Below are 13,701 nucleotides of genomic sequence, written 5' to 3'. Positions count from 1 at the left end.
TTGCTCCAAGCCAGAGGGGAACCACCGGTTAAGCTTTTAATAACCCAATCAGCCTCCCGATGCTGCCCAGCTGGGCTGAGGGCCCTGACCACCAGAAGGGGGACTTTGTCACACTTTCATGGGGCTTTGGGGCTTGAGTTTCAGGAACAATCCATTCAGTGGGGAGAGCCTTCTCCTCAACTCCTCATGGCCCAGTCTCTCTCCGGAAGAAGGCTGGGGTTCTGGGCCCTGCTGTTCATCCCAAGCCCATGCCTGCGACCCCCTGAGGATGCAGGGACAGCGGGTCGATCTCCAACCGTCCATTCATCCATCCGCTGGAGGCGATCTCCATCCCTCCGTCAGCTGGAAGCAGGCTCAGGGTCACCATGCTCTCCCCTCCTCCTCCTTCTAGAGGAGGTTCCCAGAGGGGTAAACAGCACTAGGGAAGGGAAGGAAGCACTAGGGGAGAAGATGGGAAGGGATAAAGATGGCAGAGCCCTAAATTCCCAGGCGGCAGATACCTAGGGAGGCCCCTTCCTCCACCTCCAAGGAGAAGGGAGGTACGGTAAACAAAACAGTGGGCAGCCTAAGGAACACAAGTTTTAGGCTGTAAGATTGGCTCCCCATGATGGTGAAGACCCCAGACAGAGGGCACAGCGTGAGAAGAGATTTTTACACAGAAAGGGGTAAACTCGAAACTCAAAGAGAGAATTCACCTTTGGCCCATTTTCAGGAACTCTACCCTCAAAGAACATTTGCATGCATACGCAGGGAAGTGGGCATCTCCCAAGGCCATTGGTAATGCAAAACCTGGCAATGAGCCCAATATCCATGGATCAGCTTTGCTAAGTAAGGTACTTGCTCATGGCCTGGCATGGTGAAACCGCCAAGACAGTGCCAAGTACAATAACCACGAATGCAAGTTGCTAAGCAGTTCGTAAATCACAATCCCACTCCATGTTGCTTTAAGCTAGGTGTGCACATGCACGCGTGCATGTACACACATGCGTGCATGTGTGTGTGTGTGTGTGTGTAAATACATTAAAAAATGAATCAAGAAGACACACAGCAGATTGTTCATAGTGGTCACATTCCGGGGAGAAATGACTTTGTGCAAATGAAGGGGGACTTTCGTTTGTTTGAAATGCATATTTAAAACCTATCTATCTGTCTCTCTGTTTATTTATTCAACTAGTAAATCAAAGGAAAACACGTTAAGGCTGTATTGAAGCCTGTTGTGTGAGAGGAGCTGTACAGGCATCACTGAGCTGTGTGAAACGGATTCTGTCCCCAGCCTAGCACTGCACATCCCCCTGGCCTCTCCTGAAGTTTACATACAGCCCTGAGACTAGGTATTGACCAATGAGATGGAAAAAGAAGTGTTGACTGTAGCTTCTGAAAAGAGATGTTCTTTAAAAGAGCAATGTTTTCTTTACTCCTTCCGCCTTCAAATGGCTAAAATGAAGTTGCGATGGCTGGATCTCAGGCAGCCATCTTGGATTATGAGGTAGAGATCATGAGTTAAATAGGACAGAGCAGTAAATTAGCTGCAAAGAAAGAGCCTGAGCTGAGGCCAGATCTTAGGCCAGAAGGAGATCTCGGAGAACCCTGCTCTACCCATATTCACCAACACATCTAGAGGAAACTGAGGCTCAGAGAAATCACATGATGTGCCAGAGCAGTGACTGAGCTAGAAGTCTTGCCAGAGATCCTCCCTCCTCCTACCTCCTTTGCACACACAGAGCTCACAGGTATTTGCCCAGAAACCGCCCTTTCCAGGGCTTGGACTCTGCTCCCTTCTGTGGTTAGGGACCCTGTCTGGGACCCAGTCCTTGGAGTTGGGCGAAGGCCCCCAGAGTTGGTTAAGACACCCGCCTGAGACATACCTCTCAGCATTCTGTCTGATGAGAATACAGCGGAAGCTCTGCCCACTGGTGCCTACCGGTGGGTGTGTCTGTCACTATCTCCCATCTGGCTCTTTTCTCTCTTTCTTTGTCCTGTCCTTCTGCTGCCTGTCTGTCCCAGTCCATCAGTCTCTCTTGCCATCCCTGTTACTGTCTCTCTCTATCCCACCCTCAACCTGTCTGGCTCAATCTGCCTGTCTCCCACCTTTCTGTCCCTCCTTCTACCTCTCTGTCTCTGCCTCACTCTCGGTCCGTCTCTGTGTCTCTCCCTCTCTCTACTCTGTCTTTCCCTTTCTGTTCCTCCCTCCTGCTCTTGGTTTTGTTTTTCTCTCTGTCTCTCTAAGCCTAATGGTGAAGTTGGTCTCTCTGCCTAAACATTCCAGGCGGCACCTTTTCTTGGGCTTTCTTGAGTGCTTAAGTAGTGCTTCCCCTGCCCGCTCCTGTCTCTCCCTCCCCGCTTACCTGCCCCGTCTGGCTCCAGTGCAGAGAAGGACTGGTGCTGGTCTCTACACCCCCCAGAGTCTGCAGGGCCCCCAAGCAGGCCGGACACTGGCTCGGGAGTTTGAGCCCTTGGAGCTGGTAGCACAGCTGAGCGACCATGGGAGGCAAAGGTCGGTGCTGCTGATGCTGTCAGAGACACTAGCGCCCTTTCCTTTCTGCTACCTCAGGAAATTTATCCCTTCTGAGCCAGGCAGAGAGGGGCTGTCAGGCAAGCCCAGGGGTCACGGGTGCAGCCACAGCTCCTGCCAGCTAGAGGGCTGCAGGCATGACCCGAGACTCTCAGGACAGTGCTCCGTACCAAAGCCTGGAGCAGGAGGCCAGGAAGGGGAGGCTAAGCAGCCCGATGGTGCCAGAGACATAGAGATGGGATCCAAGTTACCACTCAGAAGGGAGAGTTTCAAGGTAGCCAGACCCCGGCCTAACCCCCACTATAAGTGGAGGGAAGAAACCAGATTTCTCATTTTGCCTTTACCAGTTACTGAGTGACTACAAAGAGGCTCTTTCCTGCTCTTGGCCTGTTTTCCTATCTGTGTGATGGAGAGGGGCTGCCATGGCTCACTTTACTAGTGCTGAGTCCAAGATTCCATCACCCCGTAGGCTTCTGGTGCTGTGACTCGAAGGGAGTGGGCCTGGGACTGTTCCATTGCGGGGGGAGGAGGCAGCAGCAGGAGGGGAGAGGCTGCTGGAGGGAGGAGGCTGGCTACTGAAATCACAACACTGGCCTGGGAATCAGGAGGCCTGAGGTCCAGGTCCATCCCTTCACTCCTCGACCTGATCTCTCTGAGCCTCTGTTTCCCCATCTGTAGAAGGGGATAATTGTGCCAGCACTATTGGGAGGATCCAGGAACTCACAGATGTCTCTGCTGGGAGGATTCAGCTCTGAGCAGAGACCAGGGATTCAAAGGGGAGCTGGGGATGGCTCCTTGGGGATGGGGATGGGCCCACAGGTGTCCACAGAGGAGGCCAAGAGGAGCCATTGTGGGAAGCAGGAAGGGACCCTCTGGGATGGGCTAATTACAGGCCAGGCTCTTCTAGACAAAGCCAGCAGCCTCCGAGTCACCATTCTTCCAGGGAAGAAAGAAGACTGGAGGGCTCCACTAAGGTTTTTCATGCTGGGGCCCAGGAGGGAGCCCTGGAAGTCAGCGCTGCTGCCTCCCATTCTCACCCACACCCTGGCCCTTCCTGACTCCTGCAGGAGCCAGGCCTCTGCCTGCAGCTTCAGTCTTTTGAAAACCACAGAAGGTGGACTCAGGGAGGCAACTCGGAGTAGAGAGAATCCTGGGAAGGGAGTAGGGAACTGGTCCTGGTCTGCTACCCCAGGCTCAGTGTTTCATCTGTAAAATGGGAGCACTATCCAGCCCTGACCTGATAAAATTCACTGAGGTTTCCAGACTTTCTTTGTGGAACTGAGGCCAGGCCCAGAGGAGCCTGAGCATTAGGAACCACTACCTCCTGGGGCACCTGGGTGGCTCAGTTAAGTGTCCAATTCTTGATTTTGACTCAGGTCATGATCTCAGGGTTCATGGGATTGAGCCCCATGTCGGGCTCTGTGCTAAGTGGGAGTCTGCTTCTCTCCTTCTCCCTATCCCTCTCTGCCCCTTTGCTGTCTCTATCCTCTCTCTAAAATAAATAAATAAGTAAATCTTTTTTAAAAATCTTGATGAACACATAACAAAAAAAGAACCCTACCTCCTGCCCTGCCACTTACCCCATCCTCCCTGCAGAGCACCATCCTGCCCAGTGAGGCACCAGGATGCATCCCTGAGTCCAAGCATGAGTCAGGAGCCCAAAATGCTCTTCTGTTCTCTCACGTGGAATCTAGTTGAAGTAGCGAAAGCACCGTTTCTTATTCTTTTCCGTATAAGCAAAAGCTGGGTCGGGTTTGAACATCCACTCATTTAACATTTCATTCATTCATTCATTCACGCACTCATTCATTTACTCAATAATGCTTTAATGGTCCCCCAGGTATCTATCCCTTGCTCGGCCCTGGCCTGGACACACAGACATGATTCCTGAAGGAATATTCTGCCCAGCATGGCAAGTCATTATCTGAGACAGAAGGAGGAAGGTGCAGAGTGGGGCAGAGGAGGGAGTCCCAGACCCGGTTCCAGCAGGATGCTTGGGGTGACAGCACGTGTGGCTGGGTGGTTGGGGCAGAGGGACAAGCACCTGCAAAGGCAGGGGAGGGGAGACAAGGCGGGCCTGGCCTGGGGCAAAAGTAAGCCTCCCAGGGCATTAGGCTAAGTGAAATAAGCCAGTCACCAAAGGTCAAATACTGTGTGACTCCACTTAGATGGCGAGCAATCACATTCATAGAAACAGAAAGCAGAAGGCGGTTGCCAGGGGCTGGGGGCAGGGAGGAATGGGGAGCCCTTGTTTAATGGGTGTAGAGTTTCAGCTTTATAAGATGAGAAGAGTTCTGGAGACGGGCTGTGCAATAATGTGAACGTACTTAACATTTGCTGAATGGCACACCTAGAAATGATTAGGATGGTAAACTTTACATTTTACCTCTTTTGCCATAATTGCAAAAGGTAGCTATACACACACATACCCCAAAAATGAGCCTTTCCCAGAGACTGAGTTGGGAAGGGGAGGCTGGACGTGGGAGGGATGGGAGACCCTTAAAACCATGCTGAGACCACCCTGGTCACCCCAGACCTTTTATAGAAAGTGGGAGGGAGGGAAAGAAGAGAGGAAAGCAGGAAGAGGGAAATGTGGCATGGCTCAGGGTAAATTGACTAGGAAGAACAGTTGTGTTCATGGGATCTGCTCGCAGGGACTTGGGGCTGGGTACAATGCAGAGGTTGGCCCCAGGGCAGAAGGGAGTGACTCCTGTCTTGTGACATCTCTGGGGGTCACTTCAAACATGAAAGGGAAGAGAGCTGCTTCAGTTGAATCACTGAATCTCCAAGACCTTCGACCTTGTGGGGGAAAACCATGGCTTCTAGACCCAGGTTGGTTGGTCAGGCCCAACCATTGAGGCTAAGGTTTCCAGGTGGCCTCTCTTCCCCCAAATGGCCAGACTCTGGGCTTTCCCCCTATGACTTACAGAGTTGCAGACTGCCAGAGCTGTAGGAAGACTTAGCACCCAACTCACACTTATGGTACAAATGGGGCCACTGACACCCAGAGAGGGAAAGGGATCCACCCAAGTTCACGTGCAAGTCAGGAGACTAGAACTCTGGTCTTCTAAACCCTCGTTGCCTCAATTTCTCCTTGGGGGAATCTGAAGGAACTGGATTCTAATCATTGCAGAGAAGCCTACCACATACATTGGGACTCTTGGTAGGGCTGGCCAATGCCATCTTTAGACTGGTTATCTTTTATTTGATGGAAATGACACATTCCCGCCAAGATGACTTCAAATGAAGTCTAGAGTGAGATCTATGCTAACCATACCTGTGGTTCTTGGACTCAGAACTGTACTTGTGCAGTTTCAGGATACAGAAGCCCATGAGAGTATGAATTTCAATCTTCGATCCAGTCCCAGGACAAGTTTAGTATAGGAAAATGTAGTGATAGGTACAGATCTCAGCTCAGCTTACTTGCTAGCTGTGTGATCTGAGATTCTCTCAGCCTCAGAGTCCTCATCTGTAAAATGGGAATGATTATATCTACATCACAGAGCCACATAGAGTGCCTGGTGTCCCGTAGCTGCTCAATGAAGAGTATCGTAAATGATGATGATGATGATGATATTGGAGGTGAAGATGGTGGTGATGGTGGTGATGGTGATGATGGTGATGATGATAGTGATGGTGATGGTGGTGGTGATGGTGATGGTTGTAATAATGGTGATAACAGTGGTAATGGTAGTGATGGTGATGATGATAGCAATAGTGATGACGCTGATGGTGATGATGGTGATGTGATGGTAATAGTACTGGTGGTAAAGGTGATGATGGTGGTGATAGAGATGGTGGTGATGGTAATGATAATAGTGGTGGTGATGGTGGTGATATTGGTGGTCATAGTGGTGATGGTAGTGCTGGTGGTAATGGATGATATTGGTAGTGACAGAAATGGTGGTGATGGTGATGGTAGAGATGAAGAGTGAAGAGTGTTCAGAATTTTCCCTCTCCTGTTGGGTATCAACAGGACCCAGGCTCAGGAAGGATGGATTCCAGCTTGACAACTCTTTAGTGTAAGAAGCTTTGGGCTCTCTATAAAGTGAAGCTGTGCCCGATATTGTGAGTTTTGATTACAAGGTCAGACTGGTTCCAGAAGCAGGTGCTAAGGCCATGCTCCCAGAGAACAAACACTGTCCCTCTTCCCTTGAGACTCCCCCCAATTCACCAACTCTTGGGAATGAATAGGCATATAGAGAAAGGCTCTCCCAGAAATGGAAAGTCCTGAGAACCCCACACCAGTGCTCCCCACACCAGTACTCCTCATCCCTGGCCCTGCTCCCCACACCAGTGCTCCTCATCCCTGGCCCTGCACGAGTTCTCCCACAGAATTATCATCTTCTAATATATATTATAATTTACTTATTTCCTCTATTTTGTGCCTGTTTCTATCTGTCCCAATCTCCCTCTTCCAATAGAAGAGAAGCTTCAGGAGGGCAGGAACCTTCATTTGTTTCACTGCTGTATTAGAAATGCCTAAGATGGTGTCTGGCACACATTAGATGCTCAATAAATATTTGTTGAATGAGCAAAGACTAAAAGGGAGGAATCAATGTCAGCCTTTGTTCCCCCACGACCGATCCAGCTTCCTGGCTTGTTACCTGGTTTCTCCTCAAACAAACAGAAAGGGCTGGGGCATAATCCTGAGCACCCAGTGTACAGGCTTTCAGACTGGGCTCAGGCTGCGGCTGTGGGAGGGAGGGGGCAGCGCTCAGCCTGGGGGTCAGTCCCCAGCAAGTTCATGGCCTTCAGGGGGCCTGAACCCTGGGTCCCTGCATCCCTGCAGAGCCAGAGGCTGAAGGCTGAGGAGAAGATACTGGATCTGGAATTTGAAGTCTTAAGTGTGGGGTTTAACGAGGAGGGCAGATATGCCCTGCGGCTGACAGCTGAGAACCCCCTGCAGGCTGGCTCTGGGGCTGGGGTACAGTTGCAGGTAAATGACGGGGACCCCCTCCCTACCTGCTCTGTTGTCACTGACGTCATCGAGCAGCAAGATCCTGGCCAGAGCCTCACCCTCACCAGGAACAAGTTTGTCTTTACTTTGCCCAAAGGTACGAAGTATGGTGGTGGTTGTGGGGAGAGAAGGGTCCTATTAACTCCCACCCCCACCAGTCAGGGACCCCAGGGAGCCTCAGGGAACCTGGGAGGGTCAGGGTCAGAACTTCAGACTGGATCCCAAAGTTCTGTCCGTGTGATCTTGGGCAAATGCCAATCCTCCATGAGCCCCTGCCTCCTTCAGTGTGACAGGGGGACACTGATGCTGGCCACACAGGTCGGGTGAGGAGGAAATAAAAGGACAGATGAGGAGGAGCCTGGGTGGCTCAGTCGTTAGGCGTCTGCCTTCGGCTCGGGTCATGATCCCAGGGTCCTGGGATTGAGCCCGCATCGGGCTCCCTGCTCAGCGGGGAGCCAGCTTCTCCCTCTCCCACTCCCCCTGCTTATGTTCTAATTTTAGTATATGTGCTGCCAAAGGAGCACTCCTGCTTACGTTCTCTATCTTGCTGTGTCGCTGTCAAATAATAAATAAAATCTTAATTTAAAAAAATTAAAAAGACAGATGAGGAATGGCTTTGTAAATTTACAAGAGCTGAGTACCCAGCAGGTTTAGGGGCAGTCCCGCTGGATGTCACACTGAGTAACACTGGAGCCAGGGTCCTGAGTGCCCAGCCCCGAACACCACTGGACCGCAGGTATGGGGGTGGAGAGAGAGGTGGAGACCTGAGTCTGGCCTTCAGTAGTTTCCAGATTAGGTACAGAGGTGGGCATCTCAAACAAAGAGTAGTTAAGTGGTCTGGAAGGAGCAGAAGATCCACACCTAGACTGCGAAGCCATGTAGGCGGGCTTCCTGGAGGAGGAGGGATGTGAGGGAACGGGGAAACCAAGTCCCAGGCCTTCAGGTGGCCAGAGATCAGAGACAGGTTGAACTCTTCCCTCCAAGTAGATACTCCGGACCATGTCGGCGGCTAAGAGCCCTCCCATCCCCTCACTGGTAGAGGGAGGGGTGAGAGGTGGGGCCCCGAGAAGTGTCAAGGCATCATCTGCTGGGAAAGCTTAGCCAAGCCCACTCCCACTCAAAGGGCAGGCGGCCCAGTTTTCCCCGAGGGCCCTGCCAGTCATTCCTACCCCAACCCGGGGCAGGCAGGGAGTCCCCAGACCCCGCCGCTGACCCCACACCTCCCCTCTCCAGGGTTCTGCAAGAACGACTGGCAGCACGACGCGCAACTGCGGGTGGAGGCGCTGCGGCTGGGCGGGGTCTCAGGACGCCCCGCCCAGAAGGTGGGCGAGGCCATCTTCCCGGTCTTCCCGCGCCCGGACCAACCCCGCATGAACCTGTGGGCGCGGGAGCAGGAGGACCTGTACCGCTACCGCGGCAGCCTGGCCCTGCTGCGTGCCAGTGCTGACCCCACGGCCCGCCACTGCGGGGGCCTGGCCTACAGCGTGGCCTTCCGAGAGCACCGGGGCCCTCAGCCTCCAGCCCCCAACTGCCCCCCGGGGGCCGTCTCACCAGAACCCGTGTCACCCCGCCCAGAGCCCCAGCTGCCCGGGCTGCAGGTGGGTGTTTGTTGGGACCCACCTCAGGTTCTGGCCTCCCCTCCCCCAACCCCCTACTAGAAGACCCAGAGTCTCTGATAAGCCTGACTGTCCCCCAATCCTACTGAGCAGAGCCGCAGAACTTCCTAGGACGGCCTCATTCAGTTCTGGGGAACCTGCAGTGTGAGGGTGGAGGCAGGAAGTCTTAGTTTGAAGGGGATGACAGAAAAATGGGGCAAAGTCCTCACAGAGAAGGGACACCACTGTGTGGGGTTCCTTTTGCCCAGTGGATGAGTGTCCCCTGAGAGCCTTTAGTCCCCAAACTCAGTCTCATGTGTTGTTACTATGTTTTGAAGGAGGCCCGAAGTGACCACAAGACAGAAGTCTGTGTGCGTCCACCTTCAAACCCCTCCATCTCCCACCATGGCCAGGAGGGACTCAGCCCTGAACCCGGATCCTGGCAGCCTCAGACCCAAGTAAGAGAGTCCTGTCCTTGTCCAAGCCGAAGGAGGCTTTCCCAGTATAGTTGTCGTCCTGCAGCCAGGCAGTGTGTCTGGTGAGCCTCAAAGCCAGCAGAGGCAAAACCTAGTAGAGCAAGCAGCAGCCCATTTCATGGGCAGTGAAACTGAGGATTATGCCCCATGATGCTTGATTCCAATTAATACCAACAACATTTCCTGGGGGACTCTACACAGGTGCTTGGGATCCAAAGCTAGGTTAGTCCCAGAGCTCACGGTGCCACCTAGCTGGAAGACAGTGGACACAGTGTGGCCATTGTATAGTCCTGTGAGTCGTGTGCTGGAAGGGGTGCTCTGGTGAGGGAGTGTGTAATCTACGCTCCTCAGAAGAGCTGTCATTTGGGAGATGAGTCTTTCATTCATTCGTTCACCCATCAGACAGTTAAGTGCTGACTCTGTCAGACCCTCTACTAGGTGGGTAAGGTTTGGGGATGCCAGTTCCGGGCTCTGGGGAGGGTATTCCAGGAGGAGGGACCAGAATAAGCTGGCCGAGGAGAGGGAAAGGGTCTAGCTGGCAGCAGGAGTTGGAGCTGAGGTTGGAGCCCAAGGTGCCTGGCTTTTCCTGCAGCTCCTCTCTCGGGCGGTGGGCAGTGCCGTGGTCTGGGGCTGCCGTGGAGCCCAGGGTAGTGGGCTGATCGAGTTCAGGGAGGGCTGATGGGCTGGGGAAAGGGGAGGTGATCAGGGTAAGATGGCAAAAGAGCAAGGTGGATATTCGATTCAGGAGGCAACGGGGGAGAAATTTCGGGAGAAAGAGACACCATGAACTGTGGTTTAGATAGAGATCCGGCAGCACGTGCCTGGAGAACTGGAAGGGACCCAGGGGCCAGTTTCTCTTGCCGGGTTTCAGCCTGTTACGTGGAACCCCAGGTCTCAGCCTGTTACAGGGACCACTTTGACCTCTGTTCATTCATTCATTCAATTCATTGGTTAGTCCATTAACAAATACTGGTTTTAAAAAAAAAATGAACAAATACTTCTGACACCTACTGTAGGCTGGGGGCTGAGAACACTGCTTGCGAGGGAGTTGGAGCATCCCTGGGTCCTTACGTGACATTCTCCTCTCTCAGACTTCAAGCTCCCTGACTTCGGGCCCCTGTCCCCTCTGTCCTAGTTTGTCACAGGGCTAGATACACACACCAGAGGCACAGAGCTCAGGGAGAAGTGGTTCCCTGCTCTCTGTGACCAGCCTGAGCCAGCCCCCCGACCCCCACCCCACAGACAGTTTGCTGGGGGTGGCGCGGCGGCTGCAGGGAAGGGGGGCCTCGGAGTGGCAGAGCCATCCTCAGCAGCTCTAATTTCTGTTATTTAATGCCATCATCTCCCTGCCATTCTCCCTCTTAAAGTGTCAGATGTCTGCTTCCACCAAGACAAGAAAATGGCTTTCGAGGGAGAGGAAAATAGCTTCCCTCCTGGGGGGTCAGCAATCACAACCCCGAGGACAAGGCCAGGAAATTGGTGGGGGACAGACAATGCCGCGGGGTCCTTCAGAGGAAAGGGGCTGCCTTCTTTCAGCTCAGGGGAAGGAGGAAGGCGGGCACATTTCTGGAGCTGGGGCTTGGAGGCTCAAAGACGCAGTTAGAAGGACAGCGGCAAGACTGGGGCTGGAGCCACGGGCAGTCCTGCCTGCCTGTGGCCCGCTCCCTGGGGAAGTGGTTGTGGCCTAGAACCACAGGGATCCTTGAGACCCCCCTCCCTCCCTTCTTTGTAGATGGGGAAAATGGAGCCCAGAAAGGAAGGACTTCACCCAGCTCTCGTGGGCTCTCAACTGAAGAGGCGAGAGAGACAGATGAAGGTGGGGGTAGGGTGAGTGATGAGAAGAGGCAGTGAGCCGGAAGGATGGAGAAGAGGAGACTGCATTCATTGTATTCAGTTCAGGGCCAGGAATGGATTTCTGGGCTCAAGGTCACTTCCTCCAGGAAGACTTCTCTGCATCGATTTTGTTCCTTCTGGAATATCTTCAGTCCTGTCTGCATCAGGCATTTCAACCATTGAATCTATTCAATTTACAACTTTATTGTAAACTCACAAGTTCTTCTCCAACTTGTGTGTCAGTTTTTAAACCAGAACTGATCATGATCATGGGATGAATGTGGAGTAAGGAGCAGTAGGCAGGGAATTAGGAATGAAATGATCAAGAGGGAGCCGATAGCAGGAGGCGGGGCTCCAAGGGAGCTTCAGTGACTGACTTTGACTCTGAACCACTGTGCTTCTCAGCCTCGGCCCACAGGATTCAGAGCCAAAAATGACACACCAAAGCTGGCCACAGCATTTCCACAATCCTGAGACTCTGCCGGGACAATCAATCCCCCCACACTCACATTATGTGGACAGTGAACACCTTCCCTTCTCCAGTCCTCAAGTTTCCCCCTGTGTGCTGTGGGGCGAGGGCATAGCCCCTGCAAATATTTCCAGCGGGTACAGCCCAACTCCAGGATGGAGATCACTCCCCAGGCCCCTGACCCAGGGATGGGAGACTGGGGCGCACAGGCAGGGGCTACAGTGGGGGAGTCTCCTCGTGCATGGGTCTCGGGGTCCTTAGTGACTTCCTTTCTGGGCAGAGTTCCACCAGACTCATCCTGTCCTCTGACACTCCCTTCCCTACCCTCTTGCCAGGTTTAAGACCACATGGCTGTGCCACCCTAGTACCCCCAAGGCCCTTCTTCCCCCAGAGTAAAAGGGAGTTTACCTGACCAGAATGAGGATGGCCTGTCCAGTGCTGGACAGAGAGGGTCCCGGAAGGTGAGGGAGGCAGCAAGGGGCAGGCCGCCGTGTCAGGTCGTGACTCCGGCTCAATTTTTTTAATGGGGGCACAAGGCCTCCTGGGGGGTTGAAGGGCAGGGGGAGGCCACCACAGCCTTGGGCCTGAAGCCGCAGAGCCCTCCGGGGCCGCATTGCTCACTGGACCTCTCTAAGAGATCCTGAAGGTTTCAGGACAAATTCCCACAGGCAGAGCTGTTCCAGAGAGAAATCTTGGGCTGGAAATTCCAAGTGATGAAACTTCTGGAAACATGAACTTAAAAATGCCTTGCTTATAGCTCTGGGAGCAGTACTGGGGGCTCCTTCACTCTGCAAGCGAGTGAGCATCCTCCCACTGGAGCGGGAGCTGGGGAGGGGAAGGTGTGGGGGGCTCCCTCCCCCGACTCCTGCCCTGCATTTACCTCTTCCAAACAATCACAGTTTTGTTTCGTGGAAATGATTCTGTTCCCCAGGAGCCTTTTAAATGACGCTTTCAAGGGTCTTTTTTCATATTCTTTCCATTTAAAACACCTTTTTTTTTCCCTTTTTGCCCCGGAGGGGGAGAAAAGAGAAGAAAAAGCTAATAAAGCAATCACCAAATGCTGAGCACCTGGCTCCGAGCCTGTGGCTTCTGACTGTGGCTTTGGCATTAGCCGGCTGGGGCTTTCATTAAGGAGAAGTAGAGGGGAACGGAGCTGGCAGTGGCTGGCCCTGCCGGGTCCCCTCTGCCCTCTGTCCCTACACCTCTGGCTCTGGCTCTCTCCCTTTGTTCCCTCCCTCCCAGTCTCTCTCCACCTCTCCTTTCCGCTCTCCTCTCCTACACCCGCTCCGATCCCCAGGATCCCCACTGCGGCAGCACTCCAGGCCGGCACCTTCCCAGTCCTCAGCACGGCTTTCTAGCTCCGGCCCCGCGCACTCCCTGTCTTCACTCTCCTCCCCTCTTAACTCTTTTAAATTCATCGTGCCTTTTATGGCTCACTATTGCAGACACGGTTTCTATTGCCCTGGAGACTGGAATGGTTCAAGCCGAGAAAGGCTCACAATGTGGATTTCATTAACTTTACTGCCCCGTTCATCTCACAGCGGCGGGTGGGGATCTGGCCTGGTGGGGGGACCTGGGCACCTCTTTGCTCCCAGTGTCCCTCCCTTTGCTCAAGCCTCTCCGCCTGCCTCAGTGTCAGACCTTTGGTGCCTCCCCCAGTTGGCTTCCCGCACCTAGAGAAAACTCCCCTTCTGCTACTCCCTCCCACTTCTCTGTTGGAGGAGGATGCCCAGGGCCCATTTCACAGGTGGGGAAACAGAGGCTCCAGAAAGCAGTGCTCAGGCTGCTACTAAGAGGTGGGAGGTGGGAAAGGTGAGAACAGGTTAGACCTGCTGGACCCCTCCCAGGCTATTGTC

General features: G+C 53.4%; 1 protein-coding gene across 1 annotated transcript in view; it reads left to right on the top strand.

Annotated features, from left to right (window-relative positions):
• Positions 1–7,259: 7,259 nt before the first annotated feature.
• The window catches only part of CCDC33 (coiled-coil domain containing 33), a gene marked incomplete at both ends in the record, with an annotated part of 101,028 nt that continues 94,586 nt past the window's right edge, over positions 7,260–13,701 (top strand). Inside the window, 2 exons of the mRNA XM_080809663.1 lie at positions 7,260–7,569; positions 8,706–9,070. Of these exons, the coding sequence (XP_080665789.1) occupies positions 7,260–7,569; positions 8,706–9,070 (675 nt within the window). The remainder of the gene's footprint in view (positions 7,570–8,705; positions 9,071–13,701) is intronic.

Source organism: Martes martes (genome assembly GCF_963455335.1).
Source record: "Martes martes genome assembly, chromosome: 7".
NCBI classification, from domain to species: domain Eukaryota; kingdom Metazoa; phylum Chordata; class Mammalia; order Carnivora; family Mustelidae; genus Martes; species Martes martes.
The sequence above is the reverse complement of the archived record's forward strand: the minus strand, read 5'-3'. Positions and strand labels throughout refer to the sequence as shown.